Source organism: Strongylocentrotus purpuratus, unplaced genomic scaffold (assembly GCF_000002235.5).
Source record: "Strongylocentrotus purpuratus isolate Spur 01 unplaced genomic scaffold, Spur_5.0 spur5_scaffold_6, whole genome shotgun sequence".
Classification (NCBI taxonomy): domain Eukaryota; kingdom Metazoa; phylum Echinodermata; class Echinoidea; order Camarodonta; family Strongylocentrotidae; genus Strongylocentrotus; species Strongylocentrotus purpuratus.
Genome location: NW_022145612.1, coordinates 51,662,420 through 51,682,570, shown reverse-complemented (window position 1 = coordinate 51,682,570; position 20,151 = coordinate 51,662,420). Strand labels below are relative to the sequence as shown.

General features: G+C 37.8%; 2 protein-coding genes across 5 annotated transcripts; both read left to right on the top strand.

The window, feature by feature from the left end:
• The first annotated feature begins 685 nt into the window (after window positions 1-685).
• LOC576183 (monocarboxylate transporter 6) lies at window positions 686-6,435 on the top strand. Its single transcript, XM_030972525.1, has 5 exons — window positions 686-720; window positions 908-1,154; window positions 2,075-2,218; window positions 2,730-3,788; window positions 4,992-6,435. The coding sequence occupies exons 2-5, from the start codon at window positions 974-976 to the stop codon at window positions 5,159-5,161; spliced, it is 1,554 nt and encodes a 517-aa protein (XP_030828385.1). The 5' UTR covers window positions 686-720; window positions 908-973; the 3' UTR covers window positions 5,162-6,435.
• Window positions 6,436-10,513: 4,078 nt separating this feature from the next.
• On the top strand, window positions 10,514-19,078 carry LOC100889733 (monocarboxylate transporter 6). Of its 4 annotated transcripts, none has more exons than XM_011684113.2 (5): window positions 10,514-10,850; window positions 12,588-12,823; window positions 14,495-14,638; window positions 16,593-17,675; window positions 18,700-19,078. In XM_011684113.2, exons 2-5 carry the CDS (start codon window positions 12,643-12,645, stop codon window positions 18,843-18,845), a joined length of 1,554 nt encoding a protein of 517 aa, XP_011682415.2. In that variant the 5' UTR covers window positions 10,514-10,850; window positions 12,588-12,642; the 3' UTR covers window positions 18,846-19,078. The 4 variants fall into 4 exon arrangements, with proteins under 4 accessions (XP_011682415.2, XP_011682417.2, XP_003724123.2 ...); XM_011684115.2 differs by having other exon boundaries at window positions 12,562-12,823; XM_003724075.3 differs by having other exon boundaries at window positions 10,514-10,865.
• The last annotated feature ends 1,073 nt before the right edge of the window (window positions 19,079-20,151 follow it).

The window sequence follows — 20,151 nt, the reverse complement described above, 5'->3', positions numbered from 1 at the left end:
GGTTTCCATCTCTTTTGACAAAAAATTGGAAACAAAAAACCCCAGTATTTTGCGATCGAGACTAGTACACAAAATGGCGATCGGTCGTCTGCGCTGCGTGGATGGGTAGATTCGTCGCCTGAATGCAGCGACCAAAATCGAATTGCACTCAAACACCGTTAACGATATTGCGCATCGGTCATCGCACAAAAGAAACTTATACGGCAACACGTAAACCAAAATGGGGATCGCAGCAAAATGACGTCACGTTTCACAGCCATGGAAAAAGTGCTATGAAAAATGGATATAAACCGGCCGTAGGGCCGGGAAAAATGACTATGAATTTCAATTAGCGGGCATGGTTAAGAACATGACTGCATTTTCAACCAATCAGAAGACAGGATTAGTAAAGAATCTTAAAATGAGGTATATAAATTTATATAATTCCCCATACGCCTACGCCGCGCCAGACGGTTATTTTTGTCTACGTGTACATGTGCAGTAGCTTCAAGAAACTGGACAGATTCTTCTTCTACTTCAAGATAATCTGCCTCCTTCAATACTGAAGATTCTTGCAGATACCGTGTCCGTATCTGCCTGATTGGGGTGTGCAGGCGCAGGTGGACCACTACACCGGGGTTTCCCCCTATAAATAGTGCAGTGGGTTCTTAACGTGCAAGGCCAAGTGACTCTCCTGTACACAGGGCCTCCATTTAATCAGAGATTTGCTGAAAGTAAATTGTAAGTACCATAAGTCTTTGTTTATTATGATCAAGATCATGTTTTACAATATTATTTTTAAATTTTATTATACTTACATGTAGTAGTCTACTACTAGTAGTAGTAGATCTAGATATGAAAATTAGATCGACTACACATGATCTACATCACATGTATTTTCTTTCCTATCAATTTTTCATCGATTCAGATATGCTCATCAACCACTCAATATCAGCTGGTTATACTTATACTCTAGAACAAGCGTAGGATCACCATGAAGGTTACTCTAAGTGGGACTGTGATAGTGGCCTGCAATCTCCTAGCCCAAGGAATGACCCATGGGTTGTCCACCTCCATGGGAGTCTTCTACGGAGAGTGGAAGAGAGACTTTCAGGAACAAGCAGCCTTGATCAGCTGGCTCGCTACCTCCGTGTTAGCTGTCCTTCTTGGAACATGTAAGTGGTTCAATTTGCAGAGAAACCTGCTGGCAAAGGTCGATATGAATTCAACCCTTACCCAATTTTTTCTGAAAGGGAACTTAACGAATAACGATGACTCTTAATTTAATTTTTTTAAATTGTGCAACAAGAATTTTCTGCTTTTACATATTTTGTTCTCGTTAACCATATGGAATTTCGGATATTACATTTGTGTGAACAGTCATAGACGCCCTCCCCCCCCCCCCCTCCCTCAAAAAAAAAAAAAAGAAAAGCAGTAAAGGAGTAAAAACCTGAATTAAATCTTGTATAAAATTCCATACAAAGAAAAGGAAAGTTAACAGGAATTCAATTTCCTAAACATTCCGCATGCCACCTATATATATCAAAGGAGGTTTTTATGATAGCGATATGCGCATTTGTGAGAGGATGGGAAAGGGTGTGTGTTTTTTGTTATAGAGATGAGATGACATAAGCCCCTGAACGCTGGCGTACTGATGGGGGGAGGGGGTATTTGTTCTTCGATACCAGTGATTTACAAATGTTGAAATACCTAAAACCCCTGAACTTCCGGGGGCTCTGCCCCCTGGACTCTCTGCCAATGAATGACGTAACAGTGTCACAAATACGGTATCTAAATATGCTTATCTGACCGTAATTTAATGCCTAAAAACCCTGAGTTTCCAGGGTTCAGCCACTCGACCCCCTGCCGGGGCTTCCAAACACTTTTTTGCTCATTACGCCACTGCCCCTGGAAGGTGAGCCCCCTGAAACGTTTGCCCCCCCCCCCCCCCCCCCAATCCCAAACTGCTTCCGGTGCACCTGTGAACAGTAGTTGTGTATCTTGATTTTTCTACTCTTCTTTGGGTATAAATCCTTTTATTATATGATTTGCATTATGTGAATTGTCTCTTTTTCTTTCGCTACCCTCCATCAAGCTCCCCTGGCCGGCGCACTTGTTAGGACTTTTGGTGTTCGTTATGGGATGATCGCCGGTGCCATCCTCTCTGCATCTGGCTTCTTGGCTGCTTCATATGCTCCCAACATTACAGTACTCTTCATTACTATTCCATTCATGTCTGGTGAGGGATTTTGTTTATTTGTTTTTGTATTTTGTTGGTTTATTAGAGGTGGGGCAGTGTTTCTTATTTTACTATAACATTACCGGTAATTCTTCACCATTTACCCTGCACTGTAAAACTTTAGAAATGTATATTTTCCCTTAAAGGCATCGTTTAACACTAATCTCTAATTTGTCACTGAGTTGTTTTTCTAATTTGGCCTGCTTTTATTAAAACCAAATTAAAATCATGGTGGACTAATGGACTTCCCCATTAACTTTAATATGCCATAGAATGCCAGGTACAAAAATTTGTGATAATTTTTGATTGATCAAAATAGCAGGCAACATTGACTTAAGTAAGATTAACCTCCCATTTTTCTGGTTCATTAAATGAATCATTATTGACGTCACAAAGAGCCAATGTAAAGGAACTGCAATTCATCATATGTATGGAAGACTTGGAGGCATAACTAAATATTTTAACTTATCAATTCTAAATCATTATCCATTTTGTTTTCTTTTGTGTTTAGGTTTTGGAAGCAGCATGGCATTTTCTGGTTGTTTGGTCTGCGTTACTCAAAACTTCAAGAGACACTTTACCGTCCTTAATGGAGTAGCATCATCTGGCTGTGGAGTCGGTATGGTGGTATGGCCACTCATCTTCCAGGTTCTGGTGGACCACTACACCTGGAGGGGTGCGCTGATGATCGTAGGGGCCTTACAGCTTCATCTTATACCACTGGCACTGATTATGACAAGACTTTCCAAGACGAACAAACAAGGGCATATGAAGATGACAAAAAATGAGCAGATTGTGACGGAGACGGACCTTAAACACAATAGTGTAGTGACCTATGCCGTTGATGCGTCTACCCCCTGTGATAATGGTAGCAATGACGGCATCGTGATAGAATGTGGAGAAAAGCCAGAACAGAGTGGCAAAAGTCAAGTGATAGATTTTAAAGTATTAGATGAACCTGATGAGGAGATTGTAGAGCAGTATGATGAAATCAATGGCGTTGAGCCAAATGCATCAACTCAGCGTCTGACCATGGTTCATAGGATAGGTCGTCGTGCCTCAAGGGTCGGCAAAGGTGTGAAGACATCGTGTGTGCAATCAACAGGTCTATCTCTTATATGGGAGAATCGCGTATTTGCATGTTACCTACCCACAGCACTAATGGGAGGTGCCGTGTATGGGACCTATTTGGCTCATGCTGTAACCTGCGCTGTACTGAAAGGCATTCCAAGAATTGAGGCAGCATTTTTAGTCTCTGTTGTTGGATTAACGAACATGATTGCTCGAGCAACTCACGGCCTACTCCTCAACACAGGTCACGTACATCAGATGTTTTTGTCGGCTTTTGCGTATGGCCTTGGTGCGGTAGCTGTAATTGTTGCTCCAAGCACCGATAGCTATGCCGTCATGGTAGCTTGTGCGGCAGGTGTCGGTATTGCATCCGGCATATACATACCTCTTCTGTCAGTTATTGTTCGACACATGGTTCCTTTGCACCGGTTTCCAGGCGGGATCGGCATGGTGCTCTTATCAACATGCATTGGGATCATGATCAGTTCTACTGTCTCGGGTAAGAAAGTTTTGATGATTCCAGGAACTTCTTAAAAGCCTGGATACCATGAGATCATGAGAAAGCAATGGCAGACACAGTGGCAGATCTAACCCTTTCAAAGGGGGGGGGGGGGGGTGTTGAGTAAAAAAAAAAATTGAGCTAAAACCAAAAAAGAAAAAAAAAAAATAGTGCTCACTACCCCCCCCCCCCCCCCCCATGCGTTTTGGACATATTTCTCGGGCCCCCTCCCTCGCTGCCGGCTGGATCCGCCCGACATCTCCAATTCTCATTAAATCACTTTTTTATTTTCTTGGAGGACAGGTTTTATGCACCTTAAGTGTCCAAAATCTACAAAGGAGAGTAGAAGACACACATATTTCTTTTGTTCTTTTTATCTTTTCAATTTAATTCAAGTTCTGTTACAACACAGTATGCTGATCTCAAGGATCTAGTCATGTATGTGGCTATTATTTTGTCTTGGAACAGGTTTTTTCTCATTGGCTTGAGTGAGAGGTATCTCTGTCAGTTTTCAATGTTGTTCTCCAATAAAATAAATGAGTATGTTTTCTTAAATATAGCTGAGCAGGGCAGCAAATTATCAATCAACAATTATTTCACTCCATTGACTCCAAAATAATGATGATATTGATGTTGATCATGCCGTGATCATGTTGCCATTATTAAGTAAAAGACAACAGAAAGGATTTGACACAAATTATGCGCTGTTTGCATATGTTTATAGTGTTTATAGCGCATGGTACAGTGTATATCCTTATTTCTTTTGTCCCTTTAATGGGCATATGGAGGTCATCCAAATATTTATCTTTTGATAACTCTAGTAGATAATGAAGTCATAAATGTTATTTGCTAGCTCTTGAGTAATGATTGTATCATGTCTGTTCAAATAGCAATTTTTGTTTCCCTTTTTAACAAAATCTATTGACAGTCATATTGATGTCAGCAGTGTAAAAAGCCTTCTTCAAATTATTGTCACCTGTTGATCAGGCACCTGATATGTTAAGCAAAGTACTGTCTAGGATATCTCAGCAAGGTTCAGTCTAAAACATAAATCTCTGTAGTGCATGAAATCTGCCAAATTTGGTGACACTTGTGAACATTGGTATTTGAGTAGAATAGAATGAGTATGAAATAATAAAGTTCAGTGGTTCAGCCCTCAAACCTAATTTCTGTTTATTTTTTTGTACTCTTTTACACTCTCAGGGTACATTTTAGATCAGACCAACAGCTATCAGATGGCATTTCTCTTTGCTGGCTGCATTGGACTTATACCATGTATTCTAATTGCCATAAACCACGTGGTATGGAATTACTGCATCATAGATGAGCGTTGGCCACCCAAGGCTAATTACTTGGTGCAGAAGAAAGAATGAAAGAATGAATTAGACAAGATGGAAGTTTGACCTGCTGAATACTAAGTGAAATAACGTGAGATGGAAGCCGTTGTTTAATGCTGATGGGGTAACAGGCTATTTCTTATTATTTGTATACTGGTACTCTTTTTTTTTTCTTTCTTCATGTGCAAGCAACTGAAATATATTTAATAATTTTAACTGAAAATACCATACAGAGGACTTGGTACTTCAGTCTTATAATATTCTATGTATGAAATGGTAAATAATGGTATTAAACTGATTTCAGATCAGTATGAGATCTATAATATATATAACTTAAAGGTACGGTACTACTGTATGTCCCATTTGCAGGCCCCCAAAAATGAAAAAGGTTAAATTCCAACGGCATTTGAAAAACAATACTAATTTAGATCTTTCCTCAAAACAAAAGGGCTTGAAAATGGCTTTTTGTGGGAAAATAACGACCGTTTGTCGTCAAATCAAATTTAGCGAGCACACAATGCATGTTTCATTGAATAGTCTGATTTTCAGACCCTTGTACCAAATGGTTGTACTGTAACCGCTGTGCGTTTTGTGCTGCGCAAAGATTCAATCAGTTTAATTTTGGCCATTACAAGAAGTGGGTTATTGATGTAGACAAATGGTCATGTACCCGTTATGTACATTATTACCAAATAAAGAAGAAGTCAGTCACTCAATAGTGTCTGACAGTGAAGGCTAGAAATTTCACAGATAGAACATACTTGACATATTCATAATTCTTGCAAAGTTCTACAGAATTTGATGTTTGCTGCAAAAGGGATACACTACCTTTAAGTACATGTATTATTGATTCTTTTAATATTGCATGCTCTGCTCTTTATCTATTTATATTACCTGATATTCAGCATTTTGTGAGTGTTAAGTCTTAAGTTCTTTGGCCAAGATTAGATATGATATTGCATGAGGGAAGTTCTTTTAATTTGGATTTGAATATACGTATACAGAATGAAGATGTGCATGTCAAATTTGTTAGGGGATATGATGACGATATTCACAAATATGTGCCTTGCTTCTCTTAAACTCCCCATTCCCAATTTGCTTCCATTGTCTACCTCACAGAACAAAAACAGTGCAGAGAAAACCCATGTGTTATGTGATGGGAGAACATGGATGCACACTTTGCTACTGTCCTAAAATTGAAGTTATTGATACAAGCTAATGCACCATAAAGAAATACTTTAAATGTCATGTGATCACAATTCATCAGCCAATAGGATACATGCTTACAAACTCATTTTATGATAGAGTATTAGAGTATAAAAACTAAAGCTCATGAACTATTTATTATTTTAGATGGGTGTACTGACTAGATGTTGAGTTCATGAGATGAGAGGTCAAAAGGCCGGGGGCTGGTACTAAATCCATTTTGTTGGTCATGTGGTGTAAATATCAAATTCAACCTAAGAGTGAATTTTCAACGAAATTATATTTTAATTGATTAGATCTACTAGAATTATATTGCACATGAACAATGAAGACTTTATACATTTTTTAAATTTTGTAATGCATAGATATGGGGACTTGGGTCATTTTACATGTAACATACAGATTCATGTAAAATGTTGATTGTTCATACTGATAATCTAATTTGGTTATCTATCAATTAAAAATGAAAATTATCAGTTTACTTACATGTACTACTACTTGCATCATTTTATGAAGCTTTTTTTTAAATAAAAGCGTTCATAAAAGCAGTCTACCTGCAGATATATATTTTAATAGGTAATGGAATCATAATCATACATGTGTTGGTGCATACAGTAAGAAAAAATATAATGGTACCTGTATGCAAATCTCCATTTTCAATTAATCTCAATTTTATTGTACTGCCTTGTCAAGAAAATCCACTTTAAACCATTTTGCATTGTACTGTTTAACTTGAACTATAACAGCAAGACCATGGTATAATTTCCTTTCTGCCATTGTACTATGTCCCTTTTGCAGCCAATCTCAAATTCTGTAGAACTTTGCAGGAGTTATGAACATGTCATGTATGTCCTATCTGTGAAATTTAAACATTAGCAGTGCTCTAATATTCAAATTATGCAAGGAAACCTGTTTACTTGCTAGACTTCACTGTCTTTGGTAATAAAATTACATAAAATGAGCTGTAAAGGGTACATGAGCATTTGTCTACATCAATAACTCACTTCTTGTGATGGCCAAATTAAACTGATTGAATCTTTGCACAGCATAAAACGTATGACCTTTTGGTGCAATGGTCTGAAAATCAAGACTATTACTTATTGGCTCTATAGCTCGTAAGTCGATTTGACAACTAATAGTCATTATTTTCCCACTTGAAGACATTTTCAAGCCCCACCTTTTTTAGGGAAGTTCTAAATTAGTTTTGTCTTTCAAATGCCATTGGAATTTAATCTTTTCATTTTTTGGGCCTGCAAATGGGACATAGTACCTTTAAGTTTATACCTAGTATTATGATTATGTTATGTTTCCTTATTTATTAAATTTTAAGAGAAACAGCAGTGATATTTTGTAATATTGAACCTAGAATTTAATATGAATATTTGTAGTAACATTATCCCAATGTATTCATTATCCCAATTTATTCATTATCTTTGATAAAGATATCACATACAATGTACTACTAAGTTCTTTCTTATTGGATGCTCACATAATTATTCTTTTGAACAGGTATTCATACTTACACTTTGTTTTTTTCTTAGTTTCAAATGCTGTTTTTCTTTTGGACAAAGTATTACAATGGTTTCACCTTGTACTTGTTTCTTCTACATGTTTTTAGCACTTTATTCTACTGAAATAACCAATTCATTGTGATCTAAAGCTCAGATATAGCTTGCCTTTTCCTTCACTTTGTATTTATCTAATGTACTTAATTCATCTAATGTTTTTTTGTGTGTATTTTTTGTATAGGGAATATCCCTGCATCAAGTGCTTCCATGTTAATATGGGTCTGTTCACACGCATGAATAGATACTATATTTTCTTTAATGTTAAATGAATAATTAATCGTGTCAAAGACAATTATGAAATAAAAGCTTTAAAAAAGCGATAACAGTTGTGCTTATTTTGAAATTTTCTTTTATTGCTAAAGTGAATGAGATGATATCAGTCTGTACGGACAGGAGAAATTTTTTTTTCTGGATGCTTTAGTCAATCCTGTCTATTACTTAGTAGCCACTGGCCTCTCTACATAGGTTCTACAATATGCATTTCTCTCTCTCTCTCTCTCTCTCTCTCTCTCTCTCTCTCTCAGGAGACAAAATACACAGCCGCTATAAAGAATTGGCCACTAATTAAAGGGACTTGGTAACATTGATCAGAATAGAGAAAATGGTGTTAAGCAGTTAAGGTAGTGACTTCAATGCTAGTTTTACAATTAAAGGGCAAATCCACTCCTAAAATAACTTACTTTCAATAGAAACAGAAAAATCAGACAAACCAATCAAAAAAGTTTGAGCAAGATAGGATAACTACCGGTGATAAAAGTTATGAATGTTTAACGACATGAAAAACTTTGGAAATCACAAGACAAATTGGCAACTCACTCACGAGTCTGTGACATCACTAGATTGCCTCAATATCCACTAAATGTTTTCTTTATATTGATAATATACATTTTCAATTTTTCCCTAAAAATCTTATTTTCTCACACCAAGCATTCAAGTTATATTGATAGTAATTTGTTTTTGTGTGGATGCCCTAATATAGAGTAATATTTTTCGGTTAAATCATGAAAAGTTTGAATTTTGATAAACTATTTATATAAAAATCAATGATTATGAATGTATAATAATCAGAAAAAGTATAAATTCTTCAAAGTTTATAAAAGATTTTGTAAAATTTCATATGCAGTATATCCTGGGCTAAGGCATGGGAATAAAAATCAAGATTTGGGGGATAAAAAGGTAAATTAATTTAATCGTTTGGTGCGGTGTTGAGATAGGTCACATAAATCCTTGTCCCTTTACGTTTCTCCTAATTCCCCATTTTCTTCTTCTTCCCCTTCTTTTATTTCTTCTTTTCCCTTAATCCTTTTCTTTTTTCTTACTTTTTCCCCTCCTTCTCCTTCACCATCATCTTCATCTTCTTTATTTCTTCTTCTAATTACTTTTCTATTCTAAAGTGAGTTAATTGAAAAGGTATGTTTTTTCCTTGACTGCGTCTGGAACTGATATACTGGACGTGGTGCACTTTCAAACCAAACATCTAACTAGATCGGGGTCAAATACATACAGAGATATTAAGTGTTGTCTTCAAATGTTGAAGAAAATAGGATAAATACTGAAAACTAGTAATGTGATGATTAAGAAAATGTGTGCTGTCTCCAGCCCCCCCCCCCCCCCCCAGGCCCCCCCCCCCCCCCCTTTTCCTCCTCCTCCTCTCTGGCTTTCCCTTTCTGTCTTCTGATTATTTCTTTCATTTGTCATATTAGTCTACTTTTAAGGCCTATATACATCCACAAAGATATAAGCATTTCGAGAATTGCCCATGTAAACAGTAACTAGACCTATACCGGTTATTGCATAATTATTACGAGGTCACACCGGTCACACGTACTACACGTACACTCAAAGCGGACAGCGCGGAGCGGGTGTCGTCGTGCCCGGCCGCGTTATTTTTTTATGCGGCACAGATTGGGGCTTTTTTTAAAAAGGGGTCTTGATTTACAGACTAATACTGGTCGTGTGCGTACGAGACAGTATAAGTAGTAGAGGTCTGTTTTTACATTTAATCCACTACCGCATGGAAAATCATTACATCAACAATTAAAATCAAATTGGAAATCTGAAGAGGAGGCAGAACGTCAATAAGGAGAACATCACAATAATTAGTCAATAAAACTTAACTAACTTAAACGAACAGGAATGTTATCTAAACACATAGTTCGCGATGGATAGATCTATACAAACTTCTTCGCAGCGCTAATGCGCTAGCTAACATGACTAGTCTCACGTACGTGCAGACACTATTCAGAAGGGAAAGAACGTACTTCCCATAGGTTTAACACGCGCCATGCCCCAATCTGTGCCGCATAAAAAAATAACGCTGCCCGGCCCCCGCACCGGCCCGGAGGCGTTATTTTTTTATGCGGCACAGATTGGGGCATGGCGCGTGTTAAACCTATGGGAAGTACGTTCTTTCCCTTCTGAATAGTGTCTGCACGTACGTGAGACTAGTCATGTTCGCTAGCGCATTAGCGCTGCGAAGAAGTTTGTTTATCCATCGCGAACTATGTGCTTAGATAACATTTCTCTTCGTTTAAGTTAGTTATGTTTTATTGACTAATTATTGTGATGTTCTCCTTATTGACGTACTGCCTCCTCTTCAGATTTACAATTTCATTTTAATTGTTGATGTAATGATTTTCCATACGGTAGTGGATTACATGTCACACTATTAAAAACAGACCTCTACTACTAGTACGCACACGGTACGCACACGAACACTATTAGTCTGTAAATAAAGACCCCTTTAAAAAAAAAGCCCCAATCTGTGCCGCATAAAAAAATAACGCGGCCCGGAGCATGACTCGATAGAATACCACCAGCCAGCACTGCATTGCATTTGACCATACCTACGTCTCAGGACTTTAGTTTAGACCTCCTTTGATTTATAAACGGAGCTGTGGAGCTGAAGTGAAGACATTCTTGGACTTAAAGAAACCAGGCTTCACTGATAAGTAGGAGCACTAACAGTAATACAGACCTCATTTTTCAAGAGTCGGTAATCATGGTAATAGTCTAGACCTATTTAAACGTAAGTTGTAACTTGTATTAGCCTTGCCATGGCCATGGTCAGTTCTTTGTTACTCTTACTAACTTTACCATGCTCCCGAACAACTGGTGATGGCATGTCATCATTCATGCCCTATTTTCTACACTACAGTCCAGAGCTGAGTACAGAACCTGTTATGATAGATCTGTATTATTACTGATAGATCTGATTGCCTTGGTGCTAATTCCACTAGGCCTATAGGCCTAGACCTAGACCGATTTTTTTGTCTCTTTCGTTCGTTAAGCCTCTTTTTGGGGTAGGGTCGGCTCTCTCTTTAAAGAGCCGACCCTACCCAAATAAGAGGCTTAACGAACGAAAGAGACGGAAAATTCGGTCTAGTATAGACCTAGATCTAGGTAACTAGATAAGTATTGCTACCGAGTGTTACTGTTGGTCTCCCCTTTTGTACATTTATTCACCTTCCCCATATCCATTTCTATTTCTAATTCAATCTAGATCTATTCTATTTTTATTATTAAATCTACTTCTTTTAAAAAAAAAATTTGTGGTTGTTCCGTTGATCTGTGTTTAAGTTTAAATAGAATCAAAATTTCTGTCCCTTTCGTTCGTTAGCCTCTGATTTGGGTAGGGTCAGCCGACCCTACCCAAATCGACCTAGGCCTACCCAAATCAGAGGCTAACAAACGAAAGAGACAGAAATTTTGGCCTAGTGTTTTAGCTGTGCTTTTTTACAGACCACCTCTTTTCCACATTTTCAATTTCTTTATAAGATTTTCTTGTTATTATTCATGAATTTATTCTTGTTGTTACTGTTTATGAATGTATTGTTTACATGTCGGTGGAAAAAAAAAAATAATCTCAATAATCATTCGAAGATATATTTTCGATTCGCACCATTTTGTAGTAAAAAACTTTGCCGTCCATTGACTCCATTTGGTAATAATTGAAATAAATGAATTTGTGTAGAATGAAGAGAGAAAGAGAGATAGCATACTACCAATTCCTACATGTGTTGTTGTTGTTTTAGTTTTTATTGGCTTGTATCATTCATTTATGATTATACAACACCTACGTGAATCCTTGTCATTTGATTGGAGGATTGTTGGTCACATGATATTCAATAGATGTTATATTGCATGGTCGTGCATTTTTGGTTATATGCTCCGTGCATTTTTGATTATATATGCAGACTGCGTATCTCTCTGCCGTGCGCGCGCGTGTCCCTGCATACTGACGCGAAGGCAATCTGAATGTAATCGAGAAGGCTCGACTCCAACTTTAATTTATGTTTAATATGAGGAGTAAAGCATAATTTGTTGATTAACGTTCTATTAGATCTTCTTTGATGTTGTATAAAACAAATAATGAATGTTTTTCATTCATTCAATGGTGCGAATATTTTCATTCGTTGAAACATTAATGTGAATTCTATTCAACTCGGCTGACGCCTCGTTGAATAAAATGTTAATCTTTCAACTCATGAAAATATTCGCACTATTGAACTCATAACCATTCATTATTTGTATAATATGTACTTAACAGTTAAATAGACTTGGCAGAATGATTACTAAGGTCATTTTTTTTTTAAAGGATGACCAGCAATCATTTAACACCAATTTCAAAGTGCATGCACATTTAGTCCTTAACATTTGCAGGTGATTATCTTATATTTTGCATGCAGATATGCTCATCAACCACTCAGTATCAGATGATAATAGAACAAGTGGAGGATCACCATGAAGGTAACTCTAAGTGGGACTGTGATCGTGGCCTGCAACCTCCTAGCCCAAGGAATGACCCATGGGTTGTCCACCTCCATGGGAGTCTTCTACGGAGAATGGAAGAGAGACTTTCAGGAACAAGCAGCCTTGATCAGCTGGCTCGCTACCTCCGTGTTAACTGTCCTTCTTGGAACATGTAAGTGGTTCAATTGGCAGAGAAACCTGCTTTAGTGAGCACCTCTATAGAAAGATCACCTGTCCATAAAGGCCACCTGCTTTTATAGAACACTCTTCTTTTCTTTTTCTTTTGAGTGCACGTTGTACTGTAAAATAGTAATTGTATTTATGAAAAAGTAATTAGGATCTAATAGACATGACACCCAATTTATTCTGAAGGGAACATGACGATGACTCTTAATTTGATAAAAATTGTTTGCAAGGAGTTCTGTTTTAATTTTTTTTCTTCTCGTTAACCATATGGAATTTGGGGTATTACATTTGTGTGAACAGTAGTTGTGTATCTTGATTTTTCTGCTCTTCTTTCGATCATCACACTATGAATATGACTGACAAAGAAAGCGGACAAAATATACAGTTCCTCAGGTAGACAAAGGAACATCCCTTCACTGCTATTATGTAAAAATGTGTAGAACAGGTGTCACTCGATATTCACCTGTTCTACACATTTTTACATAATAGCAGTGAAGGGATGTTCCTTTCTCTACCTGAGGAACTGTATATTTTGTCCGCTTTCTTGTTAGCCTATAATCTAGGCGGAGTGCCGAGCTTTTTTCTTTGCTGCTAGACTAACCTTAAGCAGAACGTCTGATACGGCGAGACTACGAACCGTGAGCCGCGAGCGGCTCACCGCCTATAATCACTGGTCTAGCTTTAGTCGTTGTTTTTTTATTATCGACCATGAATCCGTGGCAGTTTTTCGTACGAAAAATCCTCATGAATACGAAATGAACTCAACCAATCAGAAACACGTATGGAGAAGAGTCTATGCATATGCATATTATAAATCACGTGACATTACATCATTTTCTTCATCCAAGATGGCGGGTAGTTCATGCGACGACAATCTTCTGCGAGAAAGTTTATCATATGCGGCCAACAAACTAGGCATTCCTAATGGAAAATTCAGAGAACTGCAGGAATCCGCTATTCGTAGCGTTATTGAAGCCGGCAGGGATATTGCGGTTTCTTATATCTGATTGGTCGAACGTAACATAGGTGTACCTTATTTGGTAGGGCTGTTGAATGATTCATAGATCCGCCATTTTGAATATATATGAATATTGATTAGCTAGACCAGTGATTATAGGCGGTGAGCCGCTTCGCGACTCACGGTTCGTAGTCTCGCCGTATCAGACGTTCTGCTTAAGGTTAGTCTAGCAGCAAAGAAAAAAGCTCGGCACTCCGCCTAGATTATAGGCTACTTTCTTGTCAGTCATGTTCATAGTGTCAAGGATGTCTTCTTGCTATAAATTTCCATATTATATGATTTGTATTAGGCCAAATAAAAAAAAAAACATGTTTAGCGTCCCGTTTTTTTTTTTTTTTTCTTTCAAAATGGCTGCCCAAAAAGGCCGCTCGGTACATTTTCCCTGACAGTCGGGCTATTTTTCAAGATGGCCGCCAACATTTTTTTTTTTTTTTTTTGTAAATAAAAAATAGATCCATTTTAGCAGTGTTTTTCATGTTTTTTTTTCTTTAAAAAAAAAAAATTCAAAATTTTTTCCAAAAAAAAAATAGGAGGCAGCTCCCAAAAGGAAGCGGGCAGAGACGCTAAACATGTATTTTTTTTTTAATGGCCTTATGTGGATTGTATCTTTTCTTCCCTCCCTCCCTCGATCCCATCAAGCTCCCCTGGCTGGCGCACTTGTGAGGCATTTTGGTGTTCGTTGTGTGATGATCGCCGGTGCCATCCTCTCTGCATCTGGCTTCTTGGCTGCTTCATATGCTCCCAACATTACAGTACTCTTCATTACTATTCCTTTCATGTCTGGTGAGGAGTTTTGTTTATTTCTTTATTTGTTTGTTTGTTTGTTTGTTTGTTTTTTGTTTTGGTTTGTTTAGTTTGTTTTTGAGGGGTGGGGCAGTGTTTCTTGTCTCTTATTTTACTGATAACATTATTGTTAATCTACTATGTTGATTTTAGTATATATATACATGATACATACACACTGTATATGTGACAAAAGGTTGACTGTGACAGTCCCATTTGTTCCATTTGTTCCATTAGCTGTCCAAATCCTGGATAGAGATACAATTTATTATTTAGTTGATCTTTTTTTAATGTGATAGCTCTACTACTACAAGAGCATTGATCTGGTCATACAAGTGCCCTCAATGTAAATTTACATATACATGTTTATTTAACTATTATAATTTTATGTTCCCTTATTTGGCCAAGTACCTCAGGCTATGCCTTTTTTAAGGGGTAAGGGTGATACATGTAGAGTAGGGCTGTTGAGAAGGAAATGATTACTTTTACTTCTAGGAACAGTATGCCAAAGTTCTCATTGACAAAGACGCTCTGAAAAGAGCGACATACATGTTATAGTAAATGTATGCAGCCTATATATAGATGACAAGGTGAAGTGATGGTGAGGCACTTGATTTTACGACAATGGCTCTGCAGTCAATTTCTATCAATAAAAGTACCGGTAGTCTAGAATTTAATTGTGGTGCTTGTGATCTACAAGGTTATTTCCTGAATCCTGGCTGTTGTATTCAGAAATGTGTATGTAAATAGCTAGGGCATTAGAATGTGCATTCAATCATACCATTTGTTGACACTTTAATCGTGTGTGTTTTCTTACACATGTTAGAATTTTTCTTTGAAACATTCAAATCTGTCATTTAAAAGGAGCTCGCAAGATACGTCAGTGTTATCAATATGTGTTTCACTGATGACAACTTACAAAATTCATAAATAGAAATCTGGCCTTGGCTCTACATGAGTACATCCACATAAACTTCACAAACCAAGCCAATCAGGGATCTATCATCAAAAATTATAATGCCTCCTGATAAATCAATACTAACTGTGTGTAAAGGTTGAAAACAGCAGGAACCTGAAATAAGTATCCTGTATCTAAAGCCTAATGGGTATAGGAAATTTTAACTATTTCAAGTACGTACCTTCATATCCTTACAAAAGGCCATATTTTTGTCAGGGTGTATACTATATTTGATAACATTGTCCGAACAAATATGATTGAAATTAATTCAGATTTTATAGCTGCTTTTATTGAGAATTTATAGGTGATAAATCTTATAAACTAACAATAGCAAGTTTAACCAGTAAAGAGCCGTTACTTTTAAAGAGGTTCCTGTTACTAGATAACACTCTCATCATTATCTTTTTTTAAACAGTTTGCAATTTAATTTTAACTTGCTACTCCATTTAATTTTCACAATGTTTCAATTATTGTTTTCATTTTTTTTCTCTCTCTCATAAGACCATCATATGATATAGATGAACCTGAATGCTTTATTTGAGATAAAGGATATCAGAAATTTACGATGTATTCTTCTTATATTTGTGGAGAATTTATGTTAGAACTTTAAAAAGATTTATACAGATGTCAAAAAAGTATTCTTTTGTTTTGTTTATTTGCTTTTTTTTAATAGATTTCAATATAGGCATCAAGAGGTGAAATCCTGAGCATAGGGCATTCAGTAGACAGATGTATGTCTTGTTATTTATAGGCACCTATGCCTCACCTTATGAAAAGTTGCGATTGATCAAAATAGCTTGCAACATTATCTTAATATTAACTAAGATTAACTTCCCCATTTTTCTGGTTCATTAAATGAATCGTTCTTGACGTCACAAAATGCCAATTTAACATAATGCAATTCTCAGATATATGGAAGACTTGGAGGCGTAACGTAACATTTCTTCTTAGTTCTCAATCCTAAATCATCATTACTTTTTCTTCTTTTGTGTTCAGGTTTTGGTAGCAGCATGGCATTTTCTGGTTGTTTGGTCTGCATTGCTCAAAACTTCAAGAGGCACTTTACCCTCTTGAATGGGGTAGCGTCATCTGGCTGTGGAGTCGGTATGGTGGTATGGCCACTCATCTTTCAGGTTCTGGTAGACCACTACACCTGGAGGGGTGCGCTGATGATCGTAGGGGGCTTACAGCTTCATCTTATCCCACTGGCACTCATTATGACAAGACATTCCAAGACGGAAAAACAACTTGAACAAGGGCATATGAAGCTGACAAAAAGTGAGCAGATCGGTTTGAGACAGCTTGTGACGGAGACAGAGCTTAATCACAATAGTGTAGTGACCTATGCCGTTGATGCGTCTACCCCCTTTGATAGCGGCTCCGATGACGGCATCGTAATAGCATGTGGGGAAAAGCGGAAACAGAATGGCGAAAGTCAAGTGGTAGATTTTAAAGTATTAGATGAACCTGATGAGGAGATTTTAGAGGAGTATGATGAAATCAATGGCGTTGAGCCAAATGCATCAACTCAGCGTCTTACCATGGTGCGTAGGATGAGGAGTCATGCCTCGATGGTCGGCAAGGGTGTAAAGACATCATGTGTGCAATCGACAGGTTTATCACTCATATGGGAGAATCGCGTATTTGCATGTTACCTACCAATCGCACTGATGGGAGGTGTCGTGTATGGGACCTATTTGGCTCATGCTGTAACCTGCGCTGTACTGAAAGGCATTCCAAGAATTGAGGCAGCATTTTTAGTCTCTGTTGTTGGATTAACGAACATGATTGCTCGAGCAACTCACGGCCTACTCCTTAACACAGGTCACATACATCAGATATTTTTGTCAGCTTTTGCATATGCCCTTGGTGCGGTAGCTGTGTTTGTTGCTCCAGCCACCGAGAGCTATGCTGTCATGGTAGCTTGTGCGTCAGGTGTGGGCATTGCATCCGGCATTTACATACCTCTTCAGACGGTCATAGTTCGACACGTGGTTCCTTTGCACCGGTTTCCAGGTGGGATCGGCATGGTGCTCTTATCGGTATGCATCGGGATCATGACAAGTTCTATTCTCTCAGGTAAGAAGGTCTGGATTAGGCTAGTCTGGATGATGCTAGGAACTCAAGCCTGGGTACCATGAGATCTTTTCATGAGAAAACGATGGCAGACATTTCCAATTCTCAGGAGGCCCCTTTCGTTTTCTTAGAGGACAGGTTTTATGCATGTTAGATCTTAAAAATGTACAAAGGAGACACGCATATTTCTTTTGTTCTTCTTTATCTTTTCAATTTAAATGAAGTTTAGTTTGGTTGATCTCAAGGATCTTGCCATAATTTGTGTAGTCTGTCCTATTTTGTCTTAGAACAGGGTGCGGTTTTAACTATTTTGTCCATGTCGTTAGAGGTATTTCTGTCTGTTTCCAATGTTGTTTTCCAAAATAATCAATGAATATGTTTTATTTTAATTCTGGTAAGGCTGGCAACTTATCAATCAACAATTACTCCACTCCACTCCATTGACTCCAAAATATTGATGATATTGATGTTGATCATGCCGTGATCATGTTGCCATTATTAAGTAAAAGACAACCGAAAGGATTTGACATAAATTATGCGCTGTTTACATACATGTAGGTTTATAGTGCATGATATATCCTTATTTCTTTTCTCCCTTTAATGGGCATATGGAGGTCATCCAAATATTTATCTTTTGATAACTCTAGTGGATAATGCAGTCATAAATGTTATTTGCTTGCTCTTGAATTGTCATCGTTCCATGTCTGTTCAAATAGCAATTTTTGTTTCCCTTTTTTAACAAAATCTATCGACACTCAAATTGATGTCAGCAGTGTAAAAAGCCTCCTTCAAATTGATGTCAACTGATGATCATGCACCAGGATATCTTGGCAAGGCTCAGTCGTAAAACATAAATCTTTGTAGTGCATGAAATCTGCCAAATTTAGTATTTATTTTGGTGACACTTGTGAACATTGGTATTTTGGTAGAATAGAATGAGTATGAAATTATAAGTTCAATGGTTCAGCCCTCAAACCTGCCTAATTTCTGTATATTTTCTTTTACTCTTTTACACTTTTACTCTCAGGGTATATTTTAGACCAGACCAATAGCTATCAGATGGCTTTCCTCTTTGCTGGCTGTGTTGGACTGATACCGTGTATTCTACTAATCATCAATCACATCATATGGAATTACTGCATCATAGATGAGCGTTGGCCACCCAAGGTTTAATAATCACATGGTGCAGAAGAAAGAAAGAATGAATGAATGAATGAGACAAGATGGAAGTTTGACCTGCCGAATACTGAGTCTGAAATAACTTCAGATGGAAGCTGTGGTAAATGCATGTTGAATAAACATGTAAGCATATCCAATGTGTTAACTATTCTAGGACACCTACCCCCTGGACATCCACCCCTGGATAACCACCCCCAGTCAACTACCCCCTAGGACAACTACCCACTAGGGCAACCACCCTCTAGGACGACTACCCCCGGGACAACTACCCCCCAGACAACTACCCCCTACGACAACCATCCTCTAGGACGACTTACCCCCCCCCCCCCCCCCCGACAACTATCCTAGGGGGTAGTTTTCCGGGGGGGGGGGGGGTCGTTGTCCCGGGGGGTAGTCGTCCTGGGGGTAGTCTTTCTAGGGGGCGGTTGCCCTAGGGGGTAGTTGTCCAAGGGGATGGTAATCCGGGGGTGGATGTCCAGGGGATAGGTGTCCGGATACGGTGTTAACATATCGGTTTGTATTCTACTAATCTACTAATTCAGTTAAACCAATCCTTGGGTCTAAGATCACGTTTAACAAAGGAAATTTTTAGACCTCAGACTAATTTCTTTTGTTGAACATCATTATGAAGAAAGCTTAAGCACATCTTTGGGTTTTAATTGATGTAGAATATGGGCTGAAACGTTTAATCCGAAGGTACAGTCACAATCTTGTTGGTTTATGGCCTAACTTGTAAACTTCTTGGCTCTTCTTTGTCATCATGTTGATGTCACTATTTAAATGATTATGATATATCTTTTATCAGAATGTCCGGATAATTTTAGCTGTATTCATTTCATGTTGTAAACATGTTCAAAGTGGTTGAAATTTGTTTTGGCTTCCAAGTTAGCAAATGCTTAAAAGGTCAGTGTTGCTCAGTGCATCAAACAGTGGCCCTTATTAGACGCAAAGTAAATCAAGTTCAAGGCATTCTCAATAACAAAGTCCTTTGGATAGGATGTTAAGCTCTAGGTTGCTTTGAGCTTGCATACAAGCACATACTTGTATGTATACCGGTACTGTCTTTCTTTGCACCCATGTAAAACAGCAGTATAAAAGCATTCAAATTACTGCTCATATACAATCCCAGCTGTGCAAATACATGTGTATCTAATATCTATGAGTAAGATGGTACAGTAACAATATTTCATTAGGTGCAATATGATCCTGTTCTTAGTACATAAGGTGTTACCCAAGTGGCCCGCCCCCCTCCCAAACTCGGTGTTATTTAGTTATTTATATGCATGTTCCCTCTATTTGA

Bases quoted from the DNA above. Each gene is read 5' to 3' on its own strand.
- LOC576183 (XM_030972525.1), top strand. From the start codon at position 974: ATGAAGGTTACTCTAAGTGGGACTGTGATAGTGGCCTGCAATCTCCTA. The intron at 1,155-2,074 runs GTAAGTGGTTCA...CCCTCCATCAAG, and splicing joins AGCTGTCCTTCTTGGAACAT to CTCCCCTGGCCGGCGCACTT. The intron at 3,789-4,991 runs GTAAGAAAGTTT...TTACACTCTCAG, and splicing joins GATCAGTTCTACTGTCTCGG to GGTACATTTTAGATCAGACC.
- LOC100889733 (XM_011684113.2), top strand. From the start codon at position 12,643: ATGAAGGTAACTCTAAGTGGGACTGTGATCGTGGCCTGCAACCTCCTA. The intron at 12,824-14,494 runs GTAAGTGGTTCA...GATCCCATCAAG, and splicing joins AACTGTCCTTCTTGGAACAT to CTCCCCTGGCTGGCGCACTT. The intron at 14,639-16,592 runs GTGAGGAGTTTT...TTTTGTGTTCAG, and splicing joins TACTATTCCTTTCATGTCTG to GTTTTGGTAGCAGCATGGCA.